We start from the raw sequence: 21,381 nt of genomic DNA, 5'->3' as shown, positions 1-21,381 counted from the left end.
GTTAGTTTGATAATAGCTAACAGATACTGCCTCAGGAAGAGGCTTTCAAGTTTAAAAAACACTGGTACAATGAAAGGGGTGCAGCCAGTTCTCCCAGAGCAGCTTTTCTCTGGCTTGGTTAAGTTTTAGCAGCAGTGTGAAAAAAAACCTGCAGGGCCCAGGCTGATACTCTCTCTCCTGCAAGAACGTGTGTTTGATTTTACCTGTTGTGGCAAGGGGTGTTTATGGGGATTACAGTCATCGAGATGTACAACATGGAAACAGACCCTTTGGTCCAACTCGTCCATACCAACCCGATATCCTAACCTAATCTAGTCCCATTTGCCAGTTCTTGGCCCATATCCCTCTAAACCCTTCTTATTCATTTACCCATCCATATGCCTTTTAAATGCTGCAATTGTACCAGCCACCACTACTTCCTCTGGCAGCTCGTGTCATACATGATCAACCTGTGTGAAAAAGTTGCCCCGTAGGTCCCTTTATATCATTTTCCAAAATAGATGCTGCCAGAGCTGCTGAGCTTTTCCAGCAAATTCTGTTTTTGTTTCCGATCAATAGCATTCCACAGTTCTTTCAATTTTTAATTAGATTCTTTAAACATTGTCTATCCTCCAGACAATCACCTCTCCTAGTTCTCATTCTCTCAGCCAACTGAGTGGAGCTAAAAAATCGTCACAGAGAAATGCAAACAAATTCAAGTCAGGTATGTGGTGCATTAAAGCAGCATTGCTTTAGATGATAAAGATCTTACTCAATGTTTTGCTGTGCAAACGTAATTCAATTACTATAGTTTTCCCTCTGATGGAAATAGTTGATTCAATTGGAATTTTTCAACCTTACTAAGCGTAAACACTGCAGTTTAGCTTCTCCAGTCTTCCTACCAAACTGGAAATCAGATGACCAATTACTCCTGTATGCAAGGCAAGCTTGAATCTTAAAGCTTGAGAATGACCAACTTGTTTCTAAGCGAGCCATTATCCGGGGCACTAATTTTAAATAATGTTTGTTTTTTTAAAAAATGAACTACAAACCTTTCAAAACGAAGAATTGTGTGCAATATCATCCAATGTACAATGACATAGTATTTGAACACAAAATGCATAGATACTCACAGTCTGCATTTTTCAAGGATTGTTTCTTTTTAGAAGGTTTGGAGATTACTTTGATCCGCTTGCTGTGAAAGACGCCGATGTCGTCACTATTACCATAAAACATTTTTACTGATAACATGAAGTGCTTTCTCTTGTCAGAGTCTGATATGTACAATGTTTTGGCTGTGCAATAGTTCTGCAACAGTAAAAGGACAAGATTTTATTTAAATAAGCAAATAAAAGTAGAAGCAATATGGCCCATGTGACTGAGACAAGATGGAATTTCATGGAACTGGTCTCAGGTTTTCTAGACATCAATTGCAATGTAAATTTTACAATGAAAAGTAGAATCGCACATTTTCAAAATAGCTAATACATGACACTGAAACTAGTTGGTCCAGGTTCAGTGCTTTCAAACTAATGCGTGAAAATTTATTAATTGTGCATCTTTTCTGGGGGAAAGAGGAAAAACAAATTGAAGTCAAAACGATCAGTCATTACAATAATAATTAAACAAAACAAGGCAAGTGATTAAAATCAAATTCTAAGACTCTGACATGCTATAATCATCAATTCCACCAACTTCAACTGACTACTTTGATCTTTCTTTGAACTGCCCTGCTAAAACATGGCGAGATTAGTTAAGGATATCTGGTGGGCATAGACGAGTTGGACTGAAGAATCTATTTCTATGTAGTGTAACTCCATAACGAATTTTAAACAGACTTGTTAGACAGGACTTCCCTTCACAAAGCTGTGCCCTCTCAGCCTTATATTCCCATACTTTCAGTACCCCGCAATCACATCTTAAGTCATGGACTCAATCTTATTAACGACCAAAGGTCAGGCCTATAGTTTTCCATCATCTGCATCCCTCTTTTAAAGAGGGCTGTCACATTAGCCACTTTCCAGTCCTTTGGGACCCTCCCTCACTCCAATAATTCTACAAAGATCACCAACAATAATTCCATAATGTCCTCAGCTATGTTCTTCAGCACTTTGGGGTGTAGTCCATCCAGTCGGGATGACTTACCTGCCTTCAGACTTACCAGCTTCCCTAGCACCTTCTCCTTAATTATGTTCACTACACCCACTGCTGCCCTCTGATTCTCAAAGTTGTGGTATGCTGCTGGTGTCTTCCATTGTGAAGAGTGATGCCAAGTACCTATTCAGTTTCTCCATTTCTTTGCTCCCCCATTGTTACTTCTCCAGCCTCATTTTCCAGCAGTCCCAACATCAACCCTTGCCTCTCTTACCTTTCAGATACCAAAACAAACCCTTGTAATTTATTACTAGCTAGCTTACTTTCATATTTCTTCACCCGCTTTATTGCTTTTTTAAAGTAACCCTCTACCCGTTTTTAAAGGCTTCCTCATCCTCTGGTTTCCTACTAATCTTCATCACATTGTATGCTTTTGTCTTCTGCTTTTGTACAGTTCCTCACTTCCCTCGTCAGTCACTGTTGCCTCATCCTGTCCTTAATAAATTCTTCTTAGTGAGGATGAATTTCTTCTGTGTCTCCTGAGTTAACCCCAGAAACCCCTGCCATTGCTGCTTCACCATTTTCCCTACTAGGCTCCTCTTCCAATCAACATTAGCCAGTTCCTCCGTCATGTCTTAGTTACCTTTACTCAATTGTAATAATGTTACAGTTGATTCAATTTTGTCTCTCTCAGACTGCAAAGTAAATTCTACTGTATTATTGTCACTGCCTCAGAGGGATTTCTTCACCTTCATCTCCCAAATCAAGTCATTTTCATCGCTTAATGTTTGTAAGCTTTCCATTTTTGGTTTGCAATTTGTAACGGCAACAGTGCAGAGGTCCAGGGAAGAAGAGTCAGATAGTCATTAATATTATTTAATTTTAAGGACAAACTAAAGGTTTAAATTTAAGTCAAGGAAGAAGGAGAACTTAGCCTTCTCAAGGGTGAACCCACAGAAAGCAACTAGCCTGGATGGAGACCACATCATGCGCACAATGCTGCATGGACCAGCTGGCAGGTTTATTTGCAGACACATTAATCTCTCCTTACTAGGATGTGAGGTTCCCACTTGCTTCAAGACAACCACTATATCCATGGTGCCAAAGAAACATTAGACAATGTGCCTTAATGATTACTGCCCAGTGGCTCTGACATCCATCATCCTTCAAAAGCACACATCCAATCCAGCCTCCCAGACTGCCTTGATCTGCTAAAATTCATCTACCATCACAATAAGTCTTTAACAGGTGCCATCTCCCTGGCCCTAAGCTCATCACTGAACAAGAGATGGCATCACTGTCCTTGGAGATCAATTGGATCAATTGCAATTGGATCATGAACTTCCTGATCCACAGACCGTAATCAGTGTGGACAGGTGACAACACCACCTCCATAATAATTTTCAACACCAGGGCCCCATAAGGCTGCATACACAACCCACTACTATATTCTTTACACACTTAAAATTATATGGTGAAATTCAGCTTTAATTACATTTACACATTTGCTGATGACATCACCATTGTGGGTCACATCTCAAACAGCGTTGAGGCAGAGAACAGGAAAGAGATACAGTTTAATGGCATGATGTAATGACAACAATCTCTCCCTCAATGTCACTGACTTTACCAAATGCAGAAGACACACTTCTGTCTGTATCAATGCTACTGAGGTGAAGGTAGTCAAGAGCTTCAAGCTCCTTGGAGTAAATATCACTAATCTGCCCTGGGGTCCATCCACACCAATGCTGCAGTCAAGAAAGCACACTAACACCTCTATTTCCTTAGAGGGTTAAAGAAATTCAGCATGAAATTCACAAAGACTCTTAGCAAGTTTTATAGACAAACCATAGAAAGCATTCTACCTGGATACATTACATCTTTGCATGGAAATTGCTCTGCCCAAAACAGAGATGTGAACACAACACAGTCAATCATGAAATTCAGCCTTCTTTCCTGCTGCCTCAGGAAAATAGCCAAAGACCCCTCTCACCACCTCTTCCATCAGGCAGAAAATACAAAAGTTTGAAAACATGTACAAATAGATTCTGCCCTGCTGCTATCAGACTTGTGAACGGACATCTCAGCAAGAGTTGACCTTTCTCCGCACCTTCTCTGTAACTGTAACACTAGACCTCATTCTGTCCTATTACCCTGATGCACATAGGTAAAGTATAATTTGTCAGGTTAGCATGCAAGACAAGGCTTTTCACCATATCTCAGTACGTTACAACAATAAATCAAATCAAAATCAAATAGCGTGCTCCATCTGCTCTAAGTGGTAAGTCAAACAGTTCAAATACTTGGAATCAGAACATCTGCATGAAGTGACTCCAGCTGAAACTAACAAAAGCCCAAGTTCTGAAGTGGCAGCTGGGGACACTGTAGAGCACCCACAAGGCTGAATGTATCATTGATGGCACAGGTAGACATGGTGACTCCGCAGGCTGAGATTCCATGGGCAGAGGGGGAATGGATGACATTGCAGTCCAGGGAATCCTATGGCCATCCTCTGCACAATGGATGAATCACTTTGGATACTGACATGGGGAATGGCCCGTCAGATGCAAGTATCAACTGTCAAATTTATTGCAACTTTTTTGGCTCTGCTGCTAGGAGGAGGAAGAATAAGTGTGGTAATACTACACTAGGTGATTCATTCACAAGAGGAAAGAAATGTTTCTTTGGCAGCAAACAAGACTCTAGATGCTCTAGGGTCAAGGATATCTTGGGAGTGGTTACAGGACATTCTGGAGTGGGATAGTCAACACCCAATGGTCACAGCACACGTCAGTACCAAAGGAATGAGTCCTAAAAGAATACAGTGGGGATTGTATATAGAACCCCAAACTGTAATAGAAATGTTGGGGAAGGCATTTAACAGGAAATTAGAGAGCCAAACAATAAGGTAAAGATGTAATTATGGACAAATTGAATCTGCATGTAGATCAAATAGCTGATACAATAACATTCTCACACTTACTGACCTGCTGCGCTTTTCCAGCAACACATTTTTCAGCTCTGATCTCCAGCATCTGCAGTCCTCACTTTCTCCTTACTGAAAGATAACCAACAATATAGCTACCATTTCTATAGTCACTCCCTTTAGTATCCTGGGATGCAGTGCATCCAGTTAAGGGGATTTATCGGCCTCTAATCCCAATTTTCCTGACCCCATTTCCCTACTAACCCTGATTTTCTTCCATTTTCCCTCTCTGGATCTCATGTTCCCTAACATTTTGGGGATTTTAGTTATATCCTCTGTGAAGACAGAATCAAAACATGTATTTAACTAGCCTGCCTTCTCTTTATTCCCATTATAACTTCTCTTGTTTCTCACTGTTCTCACTAGCCATTTTCTCTCCACACACTTATAGAAGCTTTTGTAATTGGTTTATTCCTCAAGCTTCGAGTCATAATCTACATTTCTTCTCAATCTCTTTGTTCTCCTTTGCAGAAATCTAAATTGCTCCCAATCTTCTCTTTTTGGCCAATTTGTATGCCTTTCCACTGATCAAATACCCTCCCGTATTTCCCTTGTTAACCATGGTCAGACCATCTTTCCTTTTTTTTTCCCCCGCCAGACAGCAATTACGATTACATTAGATTACTTAGTGTGGAAACAGGCCCTTCGGCCCAACATGTCCACACCGACCCGCCAAAGCGCACCCACCCAGACCCATTCCCCTACATTTATCCCTGCACCTAACACTACGGGCAATTTAGCATGACCAAGTCACCTAACCTGCACATTTTTGGTCTGTGGGAGGAAACCAGAGCACCCGGAGGAAACCCACACAGTCAGTCGCCTGAGGCGGGAATTGAACCAGAGTCTCTGGCACTGTGAGGGAGCAATGCTAACCACTGTGCCACCATGCTGCCCACAGGAATTAACAATTCTTGCAGTTCATTTAGGTGCTCTTTAAATGCTTACCATTGCCTATCTACCATCATCCCTTCAGTAACGTTGCCCAATTTACAATAGCCAACTCACACTTCACGTCACTGTAGCTTCCTGCATTCAGATTCAGGATCCTACCTCAGAATGAACCACGTAACTGTGCATCTTAATTAAGAACTCCATCATATTATGGTCACTTTTCCTCAAGAAGCTTCACACAGCTAGATTGACAATTATTTCTTTCTCTTTACACAATTCCCAATCTAGGATGGCCCTTTCCTCAACACGTTGATCCAGAAAACCATTTCTGACACACTCCAGGAATTCTACTGAACTGGACCAGATTTGATTTGTCCAACCTACAGTTCCTATGGATTGGAGGGAGGAAATTGTAACACCACAATGAAAAGGAGATAGAAAGGAAACAGTTAGAGACCAGTTAACCTGCCACCATGCAAAAATGCTTAATTAAGATTTAATAACAGGGCACTTGGAAAAAACAGGATTGGACAGTGTCAGCATGGATGGATGAAAGGGAAATATTGCTCGACAAAGCTACTGGAACTTTTCAATGATATAATTAATAAAATTGATAAGAGGGAACCACTGTATGAGATTTACTTAGACTTTCAGAAAGCTTTCAACAAGGTCCCACATGAGCAATCAGCACAAAATTAAAGCGCATAAGGTTGGAGATGGTGCACTGACATGGATAGAGAACTGGTTGGCAGATAGGGAACAAAGTAGGAATAAATAGGTCTTTTTCTGAATGGTAGGCAGAGACTATTGGAGTACCACAGGGACCCCAGCTATTCAAAACATATATTAATGATTTAGATGAGAAAATGGAATGTAATATTGTTACGAAGTTGAAGGCGTGTACTGTACTTTTAAGAGTGAATGCTGTTCTGCACTGAGAGCTTACAAGAGCAGTCTCTGTACTGGAAAATTGAAAATATGTACCATTTGACTGTGAAATATATACCTGAGTTGGTTGCTATTTTGACAACAATTCAAATTTAACTAGTTTAATTTATGCTCCAAGATACTAAACCCAATCGAGTTTGAATTTATTACTGTGCCAACATTGAATCAATGAAAGAATCTGATGTTGGGAATATAAAAAAGGCAGGCATTTTGAAAATCAGACAGTAACTGCCATTGAGAGAAACCCAACACATTGAAACACTCTGTACCAAAAAGGTACCTTTTCCATTTGAAACACATTCGTAATAAAAGATGACAATCCAGGGATATCTTCAGCCAGAAGAAAGACACCAATGACTACAGCCGCTGTATGGTTTTGAAATTAGGTTGTCGCAATTTTAATAAGTGTGTTATTGGAACATTGTATTGTTATAGATTTGGAGGCAGGTAATAAGCAGCTAAGAGAAAGGGGAACTTAGTTGCTGTTGAAACGTTCACTTTTAGAATTAAATAAATTGATACTATTGATATTATTTTCTTTAAATAGTAGAATTTGGGAGTTCTGTCACTCATTTTACAGATTACAAGGTGAACAATGTCTCCAAGTTTGCAGACCCACAAAGACAGATGGGAGGGTGAACTGTGAGGACTCAGATACTTCATTGTGATTTGGACATGTTGAGTGGAAAATGTATGGCAGGTGAAACAATGTGGTTAAATGTGCAGTTATCTACTTTGATAACAAAAATGAAGGAGATTATCTGGATGCCAATAAAGTGGGAAAGGGAACGTGCAGTGAGATCTGGGTGCCCTTGTATACCAGTTGCTGAATATGCAGCAGGTGAAGGCAAGTGTGTTTGTTATTTTTCATATTGAGAGGATTTGAGTACAGGAGCAGAGATGTCTTGTTGCAATTGTACAGAGCCTTGGTCAGATGGCACCTTGAGAACAGCTTTTGTTTTTTTAGCAGAGGATGGATGTTCTATCCAGAGGAAGTGTAACAAAAATTTACCAGACTAATTCCTGGGATGGCAGGACTGACAGGAATAGAGACTGGATCGCTTACAACAATATCCTTGGACTATTGAAGAACAAGGGGGCTTTCATACATTGGTTCTGCTATAATGTAGTTGCTCCAATCTCATGCAATTCCATGTTATAAGAAAATCTCGGAATAGCAGCATCATTTAAACTAACGGGGCCGCAACTGCTTTATATATTCAAGCTAAAGCAAGTGTCCCCAATTCGTCAATCATGTTATAGTGAATTTGTATAAATGAAACACGCTTTATAGCAGAGCAACCTATACAAACCTATAAAATTTAACAGAACTAGATAGGCAATCACAGGATGGATGTTCACAATGATTGGTGAGTTCAGAGTCATGGATCACATTTTAAGGATATGGAGTAGTCACTTAGGGTTTAGATGAGGAGAACGGTTTTCACCTGCAGAGTAGTGAGCAATTACAATTATCTGCCACAAAAATGAGGCCAAAATTTTGAATGCTTTCAAGTAGGGGTTAGATATCATTCTCAGGGCTAAAGGATAAGGTTTGAGGAGAAACGAAGAAGAGTCCTGATTTGCATGATCAGTCACGATCATGTTGAACGACAACAGACTGAAAGGATCTACTCCTGCTCCTAGTTTATAAGCTTTATTGAGTTTCAACAACTCCTCTGGCAGAAATTCCAACTTTATCCAAAGAAGAAATAAGCATCTCTTCTATTTTCAAAGAACAATGAAATTGATAGCAATGAAAACCAGACTCTACCCAAAGAATGGATTTTTGATGAAGCTTATGAATTGTGGTAAGGGGACAGCCTGTCAAAAGTGTCAAGCAAGCAGAACCAAGTGCAGTAAAAGCTTGTCAACATGCAAGTCATAATATAACCTTTAAAATTATGAATTAGTAAGGGTGAATAATTATGCAGATTATGAAAAGAGTCATACAACATGGAAACAGACCCTTCATTCAAACCAGACCATGCTGAACATGTCCCCAGAACAAATTTGGCCATATCTCTCCAAACCTTTCCTATTCATGTCCCTATACAAATGTCTTTTAAATGTTGTAACTCTACCTGCATCCATTTCCTCTGACAGTTCATTCCACACACTAACCACTGTGTATAAACAAAAAGTTGCTCATGTCCTTTTTAAATATCTTCCTCCTTTCATGTTAAAAATATGCCTCTTAGTTTTGAACTCCATCCACCCTAGGGAAAAGACCCTTGCTATTCACCTTCTCTATGATTTTAGAAACCTCTATGATCGTCCCGCAACCTCCAACACTAGCGAGAAGTCATCTCAGCTTATCCAGCCTCACCTTAAAAACTCAAACCCGGCAAATCAAGTTAGTTCAAAATAGCTAAGCCTCAGGATGGCTGTTGAAAGTGTTGAAAAGAACGAGAACACAGGAACTACCAGCACAAGAAAATAAACCTCTCAAACTGTAGAAATCTGAACCACGTTCAGAAGTAAAATTGCCCTGAAATGTCTTTCATTACAGGGAGACAATATATTCTCTGTAAGGGGAGCAATATGAATCTCCAAATAAAGCCACATTTGTGAAACAACTTGAGGGATGGGCAACCGAAAGAAAACACATTAGGTAGAACAGCATTTATTCATGAGATGGTTGAATAAATCGTTAAAGTCAGATTCAAATGAACATAGCAGGTCATCCAGCACCTCAAACGCATTCCAGCATTAAATTTAATCATAGCATCCCAACTCAATGCCCCAACAATGCCAAAGAAAATTTGTTAATCTGTAAAATTGCAAATGAATTAGCTGTCAGAGGAAGTGGTGGAGGCTAGTACAATTCCAACATTGAAAAGACATTTGGATGGGTACATTATTAGGAAGGGTTTAGCAGGATATAGGACAAATGCAGACAAATGAGATTAGATTGATTTAGGATATCTGGTTGGTATGGTTGAGTCGGACCAAAAAGTCTGTCTCCCTGCTACACATCTCTAGGACTCTATTTGCCCCAGTATCTAGAGCATATTGAGAGAGCAATTTACATAATTTCATTATCGTCTGCAAAGGCATTTCCTAGTTTCTCTATTAAAATCATAGAATCCCTACAACGTGGATTAAATGATACTATAATTAAAATGTTATCAAGTGTTCTCATCCTTGATTCCCCTACCAGAGGAATATTTCCCTGAAAGTACCTTGTTGAATTCTTTAACATTTAAAACCAATCAAATCACCCCCTCAAATCTTCTGTACTCCAGGAATCAAATACAAATTTACACAAACTGTCCTCATAAGTGAGGTTTCCAAACCACAATAACATGAAGAATTTGAACTACACTGTCAAAATATATTTTCTTTGTGATGTACAAAATAAAATGTAGTCCTCTGGACTGGATCAAACGGAGGCCCTGTGAAACTATTCCAAAAACATTCATTTTGTAACCAAGCCCCCTTCAGATAAAGATGAAAACTATTTTAGTCTTTGTTCTGTCAATCTGTTTGGACATACCTCCATGGCCATCACATTCCGAGATGGGACTTGAACCCTGATCTTCTAACCTTGAAGTAGGGATACTACGGCTGTGCCACAAGACCCTCCATAACTCACTAAACTTGTTAATAACCTTTTTGCACCTGTTTATTAGCTGAGCCACTAAAGATGGCCACACACAAGTGATTTTCAAATGCAGCTGATCTTTGAATCTAAGCCATCTCTCAAATCCTGTAAGTCTGCATCTCAACAGCTGCTTTATTTTTCACTTCTACTAGCTTCCTAGGTAAAATATTGCAGTTAATGTCCAAGAACAAAGAAGTAAAAATATGGACAGAAAAAAAAGTGAATGCTATGACAAGTTTCCATTCTGCTTATTTTACTCAGCTTTATTTCCAATATTTCATATGGTCCACAGAAACCTCAGACCATATTGTGCTGAATGAATGCTATTATAACCTCAACAAAATATCGCTTGATGCAAAACACAGCCAATAAACTAGTTAGTTTGGAGCGTATTTGCAACTAGTTTGCACCAGCAGACTATTTCAAACAAAAATATACAAGATGTACTTTAAATCCATGCTTGTTGTTTATCGTTGTACTTGCAACAGAGTCATGCTTATTACTGAATAGGACTCTACCTTTCCTTCCAAGTTAAGTTGCTGCATTTCTTGGTCACTATTTCCAATTCCAATAAATGCACATGGCTGTGATTCTTGTTCGTTGCACCCATCTCGCTCCATCTGATCTTTCTTTTTCTTCCAGCCACTGCCCATTAGATATACACATGGAGGGGGGCAGAAAAATCTGCAATATAAAACATTCAAAATGTTTAACTAATATGAATATGCTAGCCTTGGATTGAAATACATGAATACCAGTACCCCAAGTGGTATTTAATGCGATTTCCACTTCAGCTCCAAAATCTGATCACTTTCTGGCATGTTCTTGGTTTTCATGTGCAATGGCCAATTCAAATGGATCAAAATGAAACTGAACAGCCACTCATTCTTCCCCTTCAAGTTCACAGATCACAGAATCCCTGCAAAGTGAAAAGACGACCATTTGGCCCAAAAGGTCCATACCGACCCATTCCCCCATTACTCTACAGTTACCCCTGACTAATGCACCTAACCTACACATCCCTGAATACATTTACCTGACCTACACATCTTTGGGTTGTGGGAGGAAACCCATGCAGACACAAGGAGACTGTCTGTTTGGAGTTTGCAGAGGCTCCAGAGGCTGGATATGAACCCGGGTCTCAGGCATTGAGAGGCAGCTGTGCTAACTGCTGAGCCACCATACTGCCCAAAGTTATAACACCACCTTTCCGGGCCTCTTCTGGTATTTACTAGCTGCCAAGTCAATGTAATGACACTCACAACTTTGCATTGCAAATGCTTTCTACTGAAAATAAACCCGAATTGCAACAGCATTTTGTCAAGTACATATTTTAGCAAATATGCCATGACACTGCAGCCGAGTTAATACAGAATTGTACAACACAGGAAGGGGCCCTCAGCCCACGTTATTGTGCCAAACTGGACACCAAATTAAGTTAAATCTTTTCAGTCTGCCCTTGACTTACATCTTTTCATTCCTTGCACATGTGTACTTTTCTAAAAGCACCTTAAACACCCCTATCGTATCTGCCTCCACCACCACCAATCCCTGGAAGCGTAATCCAGACTCCTACCACTCTAAAGAAAACTTGCTCCTCACCTCTGTTTTGAGCTTTTCTATCTCTCACTTAAATGCATGTCCACTCCTAGTATTAGACATTTCAATTCTGGGAAAAAAAAACGACTCCAACGGTCAACCCTATCTACATATTTCAATTTTATAGACTTTTATAAAGTCACCATCCATCTTGTCATTCCAGAGAAACAACCTTCATTTGTCTAGCCTCTCCTTATAAGTCTCAACCTTTAACTCAACCAGCATCCTGGTAGACTTCTTCTGCACCTTCTCCAAAGCCTCCACATCCTTCCCGTAAACGTGGCAACCAGATTTGAACAATACTCTTAAGTGCAGCCTAACCAAAGTCTTATAAAGCTGCAAGACACCCTGATCTAGTAGTCAATGGCCCGACCAATAAAGGCAAGCATGCCATAACACCTTTACTGTTGTAACTACTTGTATGCCCACTTTCAGGGAGCTATGGACTTCAGGTCTAAGATAGCGGGTGTACATTAATGATGTTCACAGTCCTGCTATGAAATGGATAATTTTCCTTAGCATTTGATCTTCCAAAGTGCAGCACTACCACAAAATGCCATAGTTTTACTTGGACAGCCAATACTACTGTACACTTCTTTATAGTTCTGCAATGTATTGCAATTTTATTACTTTGTCAAACCAATTCACTAAACGAATTAGTGTAAACTAGGACTACAGGAGCTGTTAATTAGATATTACTTTTCAATACTGTATTCTTTAAACAACCATTTTGCATTACTATTTTTTGCATCACAAGTTTCAACTTTCAGTCCCAAATGTTTGTAAAGGGAAAATGACTTCATGATGGCTAAGTAGATGTTGTCTTACCAATCCGTTCAGTGATGTTATTACATATCGCTAGAACAAGTGGGATGTGAACGCAGGCCTCTTGGTCCAGAGGTTGGGACACTATCACTGCACAGGAGCTCTAATAGTGACTATGCAAACATAACTTAAAACCACAGGTTAGTTGACCTCAACAGCAATTTTAAAAAAACAATTCATTTTAGAGAAGCAGAGTCAGCACAGGGAAAGTTAAGTGATTTGTTAAAAACTAGCCATTTGTAGTTTTTTTTCCCCCCAAGATGTTGAACAAAATATAGCACCTTGGATTTCCATGAAAATGAATTTATCCTAACAAAAAATGGGACTGAGGATATAAAAATCAGTAAGTTGTTCTAGTTATTCTGAACAGAAGTAGTTCTATAGAGAAGTAGAACTACTCTGGATCTTATAACAGTGCTCACTTCTGCAGTTTTCTTGTGGCTTACCTTGCTGAACACATGAATGAGAGGGGGGTAGCTACATTTTCATTGGAAGAATAAGGAAGCAATTGAATGCTGCAAATCTGGGTGATGTTGAGAAACAAGGCAAACTCAAAGTACAAATACAATCATTAAAAATTGTGTCACAGGTTAGTACAAGGGGCTTGGACAGGATAAACAGACAAGGTCTTTTCCTTGGGTTCGGTGGGGGTAGGGGAAGAGGAGAGAACTAAAGGGTTTAGTGTTAGGGTGAAAGGGGAAGATATAAAAGGGGCTTAAGGGGCAACATTTTCCATGCAGAGGGTGGTGCATGTAAGCAATGAGCTGCCAGAGGAATTGATGGAGGCGGGTACAATTGCAACATTTAAATGGCATCTGGATCAGTAATAATATGAATAGGAAGGGTTGAGAGAGACGTGGGACACATGCTGGCAAATGGGGCTAGATTTATGTCGGTTAACTGATCGGTATGGACAGGATGGACCAAAAGGTCTATTGCCGTGCTGTATACCCCTATGACTCTATAACCAAATAATTAAGTGTTTATGAAATTTGCTACACAGAAAAACTAGGGGAAAGGATAGGACAGAGCTACAATGACAGATACTTAAAGGAATATTTCAGAACACAGAATAGCTTAATTTGCGCAAGAAAAAAAACCCAGGGATTTCTACCTTTCTGTAGTTAGGTAGAAATGTTAACAATAAAACGTAAAGACAAGTGCCTTGTCCTTGTGGACTTCATCTTACAAGGGGTTATAGAAATGTTGATACATTTGTGAAAATTAAAACCAAAGTCCTCAGATTTGAGGAGGGTCTAAATAGATTAAATGAAAGCGAAAGCAGGGAGACAAAATGTGGGAAACTACAGGCCTTTAGCGGATGAAATTACCCCTGTATCATGTGGAATACTACAGAGTATCAGTGACTTTAGAGAATAACGTAAATGCATAGGAGACAGTAAAAGGCTTTACACGGCCTATGCATAAAGGTTGGACAGGTTAGGTTCATAACTGCTACAGTTTAGAAGACTAACAGGTGATTTAATTGAAACAAAGATCCTGAGGAGTCTTGGCATTGTAGATGAGGACAGGATGTTTCATCATGTAGGAGAATCTGGAAATTAAGGTCTTGTTTTAAAAATCATGGGTCACCAACTTCAGACAAAGGTGAGCTGAGACTTTATTTTGAGCACCGAAAGTCTTTGAATGTTCCCACCATCTTTTCAGAAAGAAAACGACTTGTTGCATATTTTGAAGGCAGAGATAGACAGATTCTTGTTAAATAAGGGGGTGTAAAAGGTTATCATGGGTAGGCGAGAACATGAATTTGCAGTTACCATCACAGCTGTCATTGAAAGGTGGAGCAGGCTTGACAGACTGAATGGCCGCGGAGGTTTGATGCTTGGTTTATTTCAGAAAGACATTAGCTTCCACACACAAGGTGAATAGTTCATTTTCTGTTCAGTGTTATAACAATTGGGGTGAGGCAAGCGTCCATCTCGTTTCTCATACTTGATAATCAAAAATCATGCATGGCTGTGAAATGAATTATTATTGAGGGGAAATAATGAAACTTTTTAAATGTAATAGCGTTTAATTTTAGTGTTTCAGAAATATGGCAACAAAGCCATTAGAAAGAAATTCAACTACTTCCAGTGTAGATGCCTAAAATAGTCAAAGCACGCAACAAGAATGTTAGGTAAATAACGTGTCATACACCGGAGGAAATTGACTCTGCTGGTTAACCACAACAGTTAGTTTTAAGAATTCAGGTTCTAAGAATTTACAATAGCATGGTTTAACATGAGCAGGAAATCAGCAACAGTTTACACTGAAATCCTTTTGTTTAATAACCACAGGTGAGTAATTTTGAGAATTATTGGAATTTTGTACTTTGATATGTATACTGTTGTAGCAAAGCGCAAACACTCATTGGTACCACTGTCAAATGAAAATTTTATTTTGAAGTGTCAGAAATTTTAAAGTAAAACTTGATCTTCAAGGACCAAGAGAAGTTTTAAAAATAAATGAAATTTAAATAAATTTAGCTTTGTGTTGGGAATATTGCATTTTAAATATGAACATAAAAGCCTATAAATTAGGAGTAAGCCTAATTCAGTCTGTCAAGCCTGCTCCACCATTATTTCCCCTTTAATAATAATTCATTTCACTGAGGACAGACAATGAACTATTCACCTTGTGTGTGGAAGCTAATGTATTTCTGAAATAAACCAAGCATCAAACCTCTGAGGCAATTATTTCCCATCATCAAAATCTGAAATTGCACAATGCTCAACACAACTGATAACTCCTCTTTAATATTCCTTCATAGGATGCAAGTGGCACTGGCTAGGCCAGCCTTTGCTGCTATTCAAGTTTCCCTGAAGAATCTGGTAGTGATCTTTCCAAAACATCTGCCGCCCATCCTTTGCTGGTACAAAATAGTGCTGTTATGAAGGGAGTTACAGGATTTTAACAGTGACAGTGAAGGAATGGCAAATTTGTTCCAAGTTAGGACGGTAAGTGACTGGAAAAGGAGTTTGCAGATAATGTTCCCATGCACCTTTGTCTTTTCAGGTAGTATAGGTCGCAGATGTAGAAGCTGCTGTTGCAGAAACCTTGGCAAGTTGCTGTGACACTACCTTGTATACAACACGTCAGGGGATGCGGTGGCAATGCACACGCTTGGGTCGGGTGAGAGGGCGGGTAGGTTTGCTGATGCAGACTTTGAACAATAGTTGGCACTGGCAGAGGTCACAATTTGGAAGGTGAGCACATGTGACAAATAGGTCAGATACTGTACACACCCCTATAAACAACAGCATAATATACTACACAAAAGTCAATGCAATGTGCAGTTCCAATTCCTTAAATTAAAAAGTGGAGTGCCTATATTTATCTGCTCTCATTTCTATAATCATTTGTGGATTGTACTGGGACCAATCCAAATATTGCTACCATGGAGAATCTGCTTACTCATCATCTTAGCTCTTTGGCCTACACTGCCATTCAATATGATTACAGCTCATCTCTCAACTCCATTCGTCCATCCACTCTAACTCAAGACCTATTTCAGGCTTGGAATCTCCATAACCCTCTTACGATCAGGTGATCCTTTACCTCCAGGATCGTTACAGAAGTATGGACATCTTTTTCATGAGCTTGGATAAAAACTTGAAATGTAGAAGCAAAGTTTAAGCCCAGCCAAACTCTGCAATTTGTGAACCGCAGAGTCAGAATAGACAATACTCATTCAGCCAGACCTTGAACAATCAACTTCCTGTTGAAACCAGACAGGCCTGAAACTGCCTAGCCAGACGTTAACAGCCACATGGTTTGTTGTGAAACAATTATTTTACACCCCCAGTGAACCTGCTTTGTTACAAGCATGCTACAGATCTGGCCCCACTCAGTACTAGCACTGAACACTAGCCTCAGAATAAGAGGGGACAAAAGGACAACTGGAGACCCAGCTCTCTCTGCTTTGTGCATTTGCCTCTACAGCATCTCCAGAGACCACCTCAGTGAGGTGACTCGAAAACCAGAACCAGACTGAGACAAGAGAAGCTCAAATCAATGACTGCAGATCCTGAAATAACAGCCAACCCTCAAAGATTGGGGAACAGAATGCTCCAGCTTTATTGAATGGTTTTACCAGTCATTTCAGATACAGCAGTAGGGACCTAGGTGTCGATTTGAGACAGTTTACTGAAGATCCTGTGAAGAGGTTGATACAGTTTGATAGAATTTATTTAAAGTAGAATAATAGTCTGATAAATATTGTTTTTCCTTGACAAAATGTTCAATAAAGTATTCATTAAAGTTGTATTGGGGCCTTCCCAGACTCCAGGCATTTTTGTCTCTTGCATCACACCCCCATGTTAAAAAGGGTTACTGCGATCTGGTCGAGATTTGTCAGGGTAAATATACGCACACTTTCACTTTACAACACTATATCAATGCTTTGCTGACTTTCTAATATCATACTATTCTTTAGGCTTAACCCCTTCCTGAAAACAGTTGGAGCAAGAAATTCCCAAACTGTTTATTCTAATGAGCAACTTTCAAAGTTGAGCTTTGGCTCAATTATTTTAAAAAAGCACTGTCGACTAAAATCACTCATCACATGACTAGCTGTATAGAAACTGGAGAACATGCATACAACAACCACTCAAACTGTAGAAACAATCCACATTATAAACCATTGTTCTAAAATCCCACTTGCTGAAATTCTCTTCATAACTTTCATGTGCATAACCTTGCACATAATAAAGTGCACCACAGCAAAGTGCATAGTACAAACGAACTGTACAGGACATGGATAGCAAGTCAGGAAAGGGGACAGTCAGTTGTTTGCTAAGCTTTGAGTTTCTAGAAAATAATTTAGAGGATAGATTCACAACATGTTGAATTGCTGCAACTAATGCTGTGGTAGCATGGAGGGAAAGTTTAGACCGCAAACTGCTGAAATGAGAGATTCTGGAGTTTGTGTGTTTGGTGGAAGAGAGAAAGCCAATCCATTGTCACAAAGATCAGTTTGTGCAGAGCTACAAAACAGCAAGAGCATCAAATAGTGGTAGTAATTGTTTGCAAGCCATTGAACAGTAGCAAAGTACAGCACAATATAAATCTGGAAATTAACGGTGTTGGTAGCAAGAGCAATACGGCAATCATAGGGGCCTTCAATCTCCAGATAAATTGGGTAAACTAAATTTGCTAACGCTGTGAAGGACAAATTAATAGTACATGTTGAGGAACCACAGAATGGATAATTTTAAATCTGTGATTGCACAATGGGAAAATGATAATTAATAATCTTGTTGTAAAGGTACCTTTATGGAAGAGTATTCATTAAATGATAATGTAAAATTCTAAGCCTGAAAGTACAATGATCATTCTGAAATTAAAGCCTACCTTGAAACAAAAATCTATGGGTAGATTTGGATTTGAGTGTATGAAGAGCCAATGAATTGTGCTCCACTAGAAATACTAAAGAGGTGTAACTGCAGACAGGAAATGGATAGCAGTTGAACAGTTAATTCATGGTTTACACTAAATTCGGATTCCTTTGAAAAACAAAAATCCAATCATAAAAAAAAATTGTTCTAGGTTAAAGGAAGACACTAATGAAGTTGGCAGAAAATCAATATAATTGCAGATGGGGAGCACTTTAAAATTAACAAAGGAGAACCAAAAACTCTTGGAGAAAATGTCATATGAAAGTAAGCTAGCAAAGCCAGTACTAGTCGTCACTAAGTTGCAAACGGGTTCCATTCTGGATTCTATTTGAAAGTTGATTTGTATGCAAGCTGAAACACAATATAGGACAATACAAAGCAGTCGTTTGTAAGAACAATTTTTTTATATGCCAGGTCAATAATTTCACCTGTGGGGAATCATGTTGGTAAGCACAAGCATGCTTAAGTTGGATGCTCATAAATTGACAGCCCCTGTGAATGCTTTTACAAGCATGCAAATTGGAAAAGATTAGCAAAGACAAACATGAGTATGCTCCAGACAGAGACAAGAGAATCTACAATGGGAAACAAGAAAATTGCACAGAATCTAACCAAAAAATCATAAAAAAGATAGAAAAAAATCTCCCAGACCCAATGGACTAATGAGAACAAGGACTGAAAGAAATTAGCATTAGTTTAAAAATAATAGGGACATAAACGGGAACGTATGCGGATAAATCTTCTGAACCTCATTATCTCAAAACAATGGATGAGGTGGCTATAAAGATAGTGAACAGGTTGGTGGACATCTAAAATCCTATGAATAAAGAACTGTTCCAGCAGACTGAAAGGCAGTGAATCTCACCTACCTATGCTTGTGATATGATAGCAGGACATTTTGAAAGTAATGGTAGGATCGGGCAGAGTCAACATGAATTTACGAAAGGGAAATCGTGTTGGACAAACCTGTCAAAAGTTTTTGGATGATGTAACTAGCAGAACAGAAAGGAGAACCTGTGGAGACAGTGTATGTGGATTTTCAGTAAGCCTTCAGCAAGATATTAATTTTGATACTGAACAAGATTACACCACAAAGGATGTAGCAGAATAGAATCACAGTTTGAAGAGGCCCTTCAGTCTATCATGTCTATACTGCCAAAGCTACACAAAACCGACACTATTTCCACCTTCTAAGACTACAGCCTTTTAAAGGTTGAGAAGTTACCTGCTTCTATTACACACTTTAGTGCATTTCACAGCCCCACCACATTCTGCATGAAAAATATTTCCCTCAAATCCCCTCTAAATATCCTGCCTTCCACCTTAAAATTATGCCCCCTTTTTATTGGCCCTTCAACTAAGGGGAACAACTACTTTATATTCACCTTGTCCAAGCCTCAATTATACACCTCTATCATCTCAAACTTCGCTGATCCAAAGAAAACAAGCCAAGCTTATCCAGCCTCTCTTCACAGCTAAAGTGCTCCAAGTTCAATGGTGCAATACCTTAGCAGGGATGACAGTGGAGGAACAATGGCGGATATTTCTGTGTATAATGCAGAAGATGCAGGATCAGTTCATTCCAAAAAGGAAGATTCTAGAAGGCAGCATGGGATGTCATGGCTGACAAGGGAGGTTAAGAAAAATGTAAAGTTAAAAGAGAAAAAGTATAACATAGCAACGATAAGTAGGAAAACAGAGGACTGGGAAGCTTTTAAAGAACAACAGAGGATTACTAAGAAGGAAATACGCAGAGTAAAAATGAGGTACGAAGGTAAACTGGCCAAAAATATAAAGGAGGATAGTAAAAGCTTTTTTAGGTATGTGAAAGGGAAAAAAATGGTTAAGACTAAAATTGGGCCCTTGAAGACAGAAATCGGGGAATATATTACGGGGAACAAAGAAATGGCAGAAGAATTGAATTGGTACTTCAGATCTGTGTTCACTGGGGAAGACACAAGCAATCTCCCTGAGGTAACAGTGGCTGAAGGACCTGAACTGAAGGGAGTTTATATTTGCCAGGAATTGGTGTTGGAGAGACTGTTAGGTCTGAAGGTTGATAAGTCCCCGGGGCCTGATGGTCTACATCCCAGGATAATGAAGGAGGTGGCTAGAGAAATCATGGATACATTGGTGATTATTTTCCAGCGTTCAATAGATTCGGGATCAGTTCCTGCAGATTGGAGGGTGGCTAATGTTGTACCACTTTTTAAGAAAGGAGCGAGAGAGAAAGCAGGGAAATTATAGACCAGTTAGTCTGACCTCAGTGGTGGGAAAGATGCTGGAGTCAATTATAAAGGGTGAAATTACGACATATCTGGATAGCTAACAGGATAGGTCAGAGTCAGCATGGCTTTATGAAGGGGAAATCATGCTTGAATTTTTTTGAGGATATAACTCTGAAGAAGGACGAGGGAGATCCAGTGGATGTAGTGTACCTGGATTTCCAGAGAGCTTTTGACAAAGTCCCACATAGGAGGTTAGTGAGCAAAATTAAGGCGCATGGTATTGGGGGCAAAGTACTCACTTGGATTGAAAGTTGGTTGGCTGACAGGAAACAGTAGTGATAAATGGCTCCATTTCAGAATGGCAGGCGGTGACCTGTGGGATACTACAGGGATCAGTGCTGGGACCGCAGCTTTTTACAATATATGTTAATGATATAGAAGATGGTATTAGTAATAACATTAGCAAATTTGCTGATGATACTAAGCTGGGTGGCAGGGTGAAATGTGAGGAGGATGTTAGGAGATTACAGGGTGACCTGGACAGGTTAGGTGAGTGGTCAGATGCAGTTTAATGTGGATAAATATATGATTATCCACTTTGGTGGCAAGAACAGGAAGGCAGATTACTACCTAAATGAAATCAATTTAGGTAAAGGGGCAGTACAGAGAGATCTGGGTGTTCTTGTACACCAGTCAATGAAGGTAAGCATGCAGGTACAGCAGGTAGTGAAGAAGGCTAATAGTATGCTGGCCTTCATAACAAGAGGGATTGAGTATAGAAGCGAAGATGTTCTTCTGCAGCTGTACAGGGCCCTGGTGAGA

The 21,381-nt window shown here is 39.5% G+C and overlaps 1 protein-coding gene across 2 annotated transcripts in view; it reads right to left on the bottom strand.

Moving 5' to 3' along the window:
- rbpjb (recombination signal binding protein for immunoglobulin kappa J region b) overlaps positions 1-21,381 on the bottom strand; it is a 93,207-nt gene that overhangs the window by 29,592 nt on the left and 42,234 nt on the right. For both annotated transcript variants that reach the window (XM_072565862.1, XM_072565944.1), the window contains exons 4-5: positions 11,027-11,192; positions 1,113-1,287 (exon numbers count right to left, since the gene is read on the bottom strand). In XM_072565862.1, the coding sequence (XP_072421963.1) occupies positions 1,113-1,287; positions 11,027-11,192 (341 nt within the window). The remainder of the gene's footprint in view (positions 1-1,112; positions 1,288-11,026; positions 11,193-21,381) is intronic.

This window comes from Chiloscyllium punctatum, chromosome 1, assembly GCF_047496795.1.
Source record: "Chiloscyllium punctatum isolate Juve2018m chromosome 1, sChiPun1.3, whole genome shotgun sequence".
NCBI classification, from domain to species: Eukaryota; Metazoa; Chordata; class Chondrichthyes; order Orectolobiformes; family Hemiscylliidae; genus Chiloscyllium; species Chiloscyllium punctatum.
The sequence above is the reverse complement of the archived record's forward strand: the minus strand, read 5'-3'. Positions and strand labels throughout refer to the sequence as shown.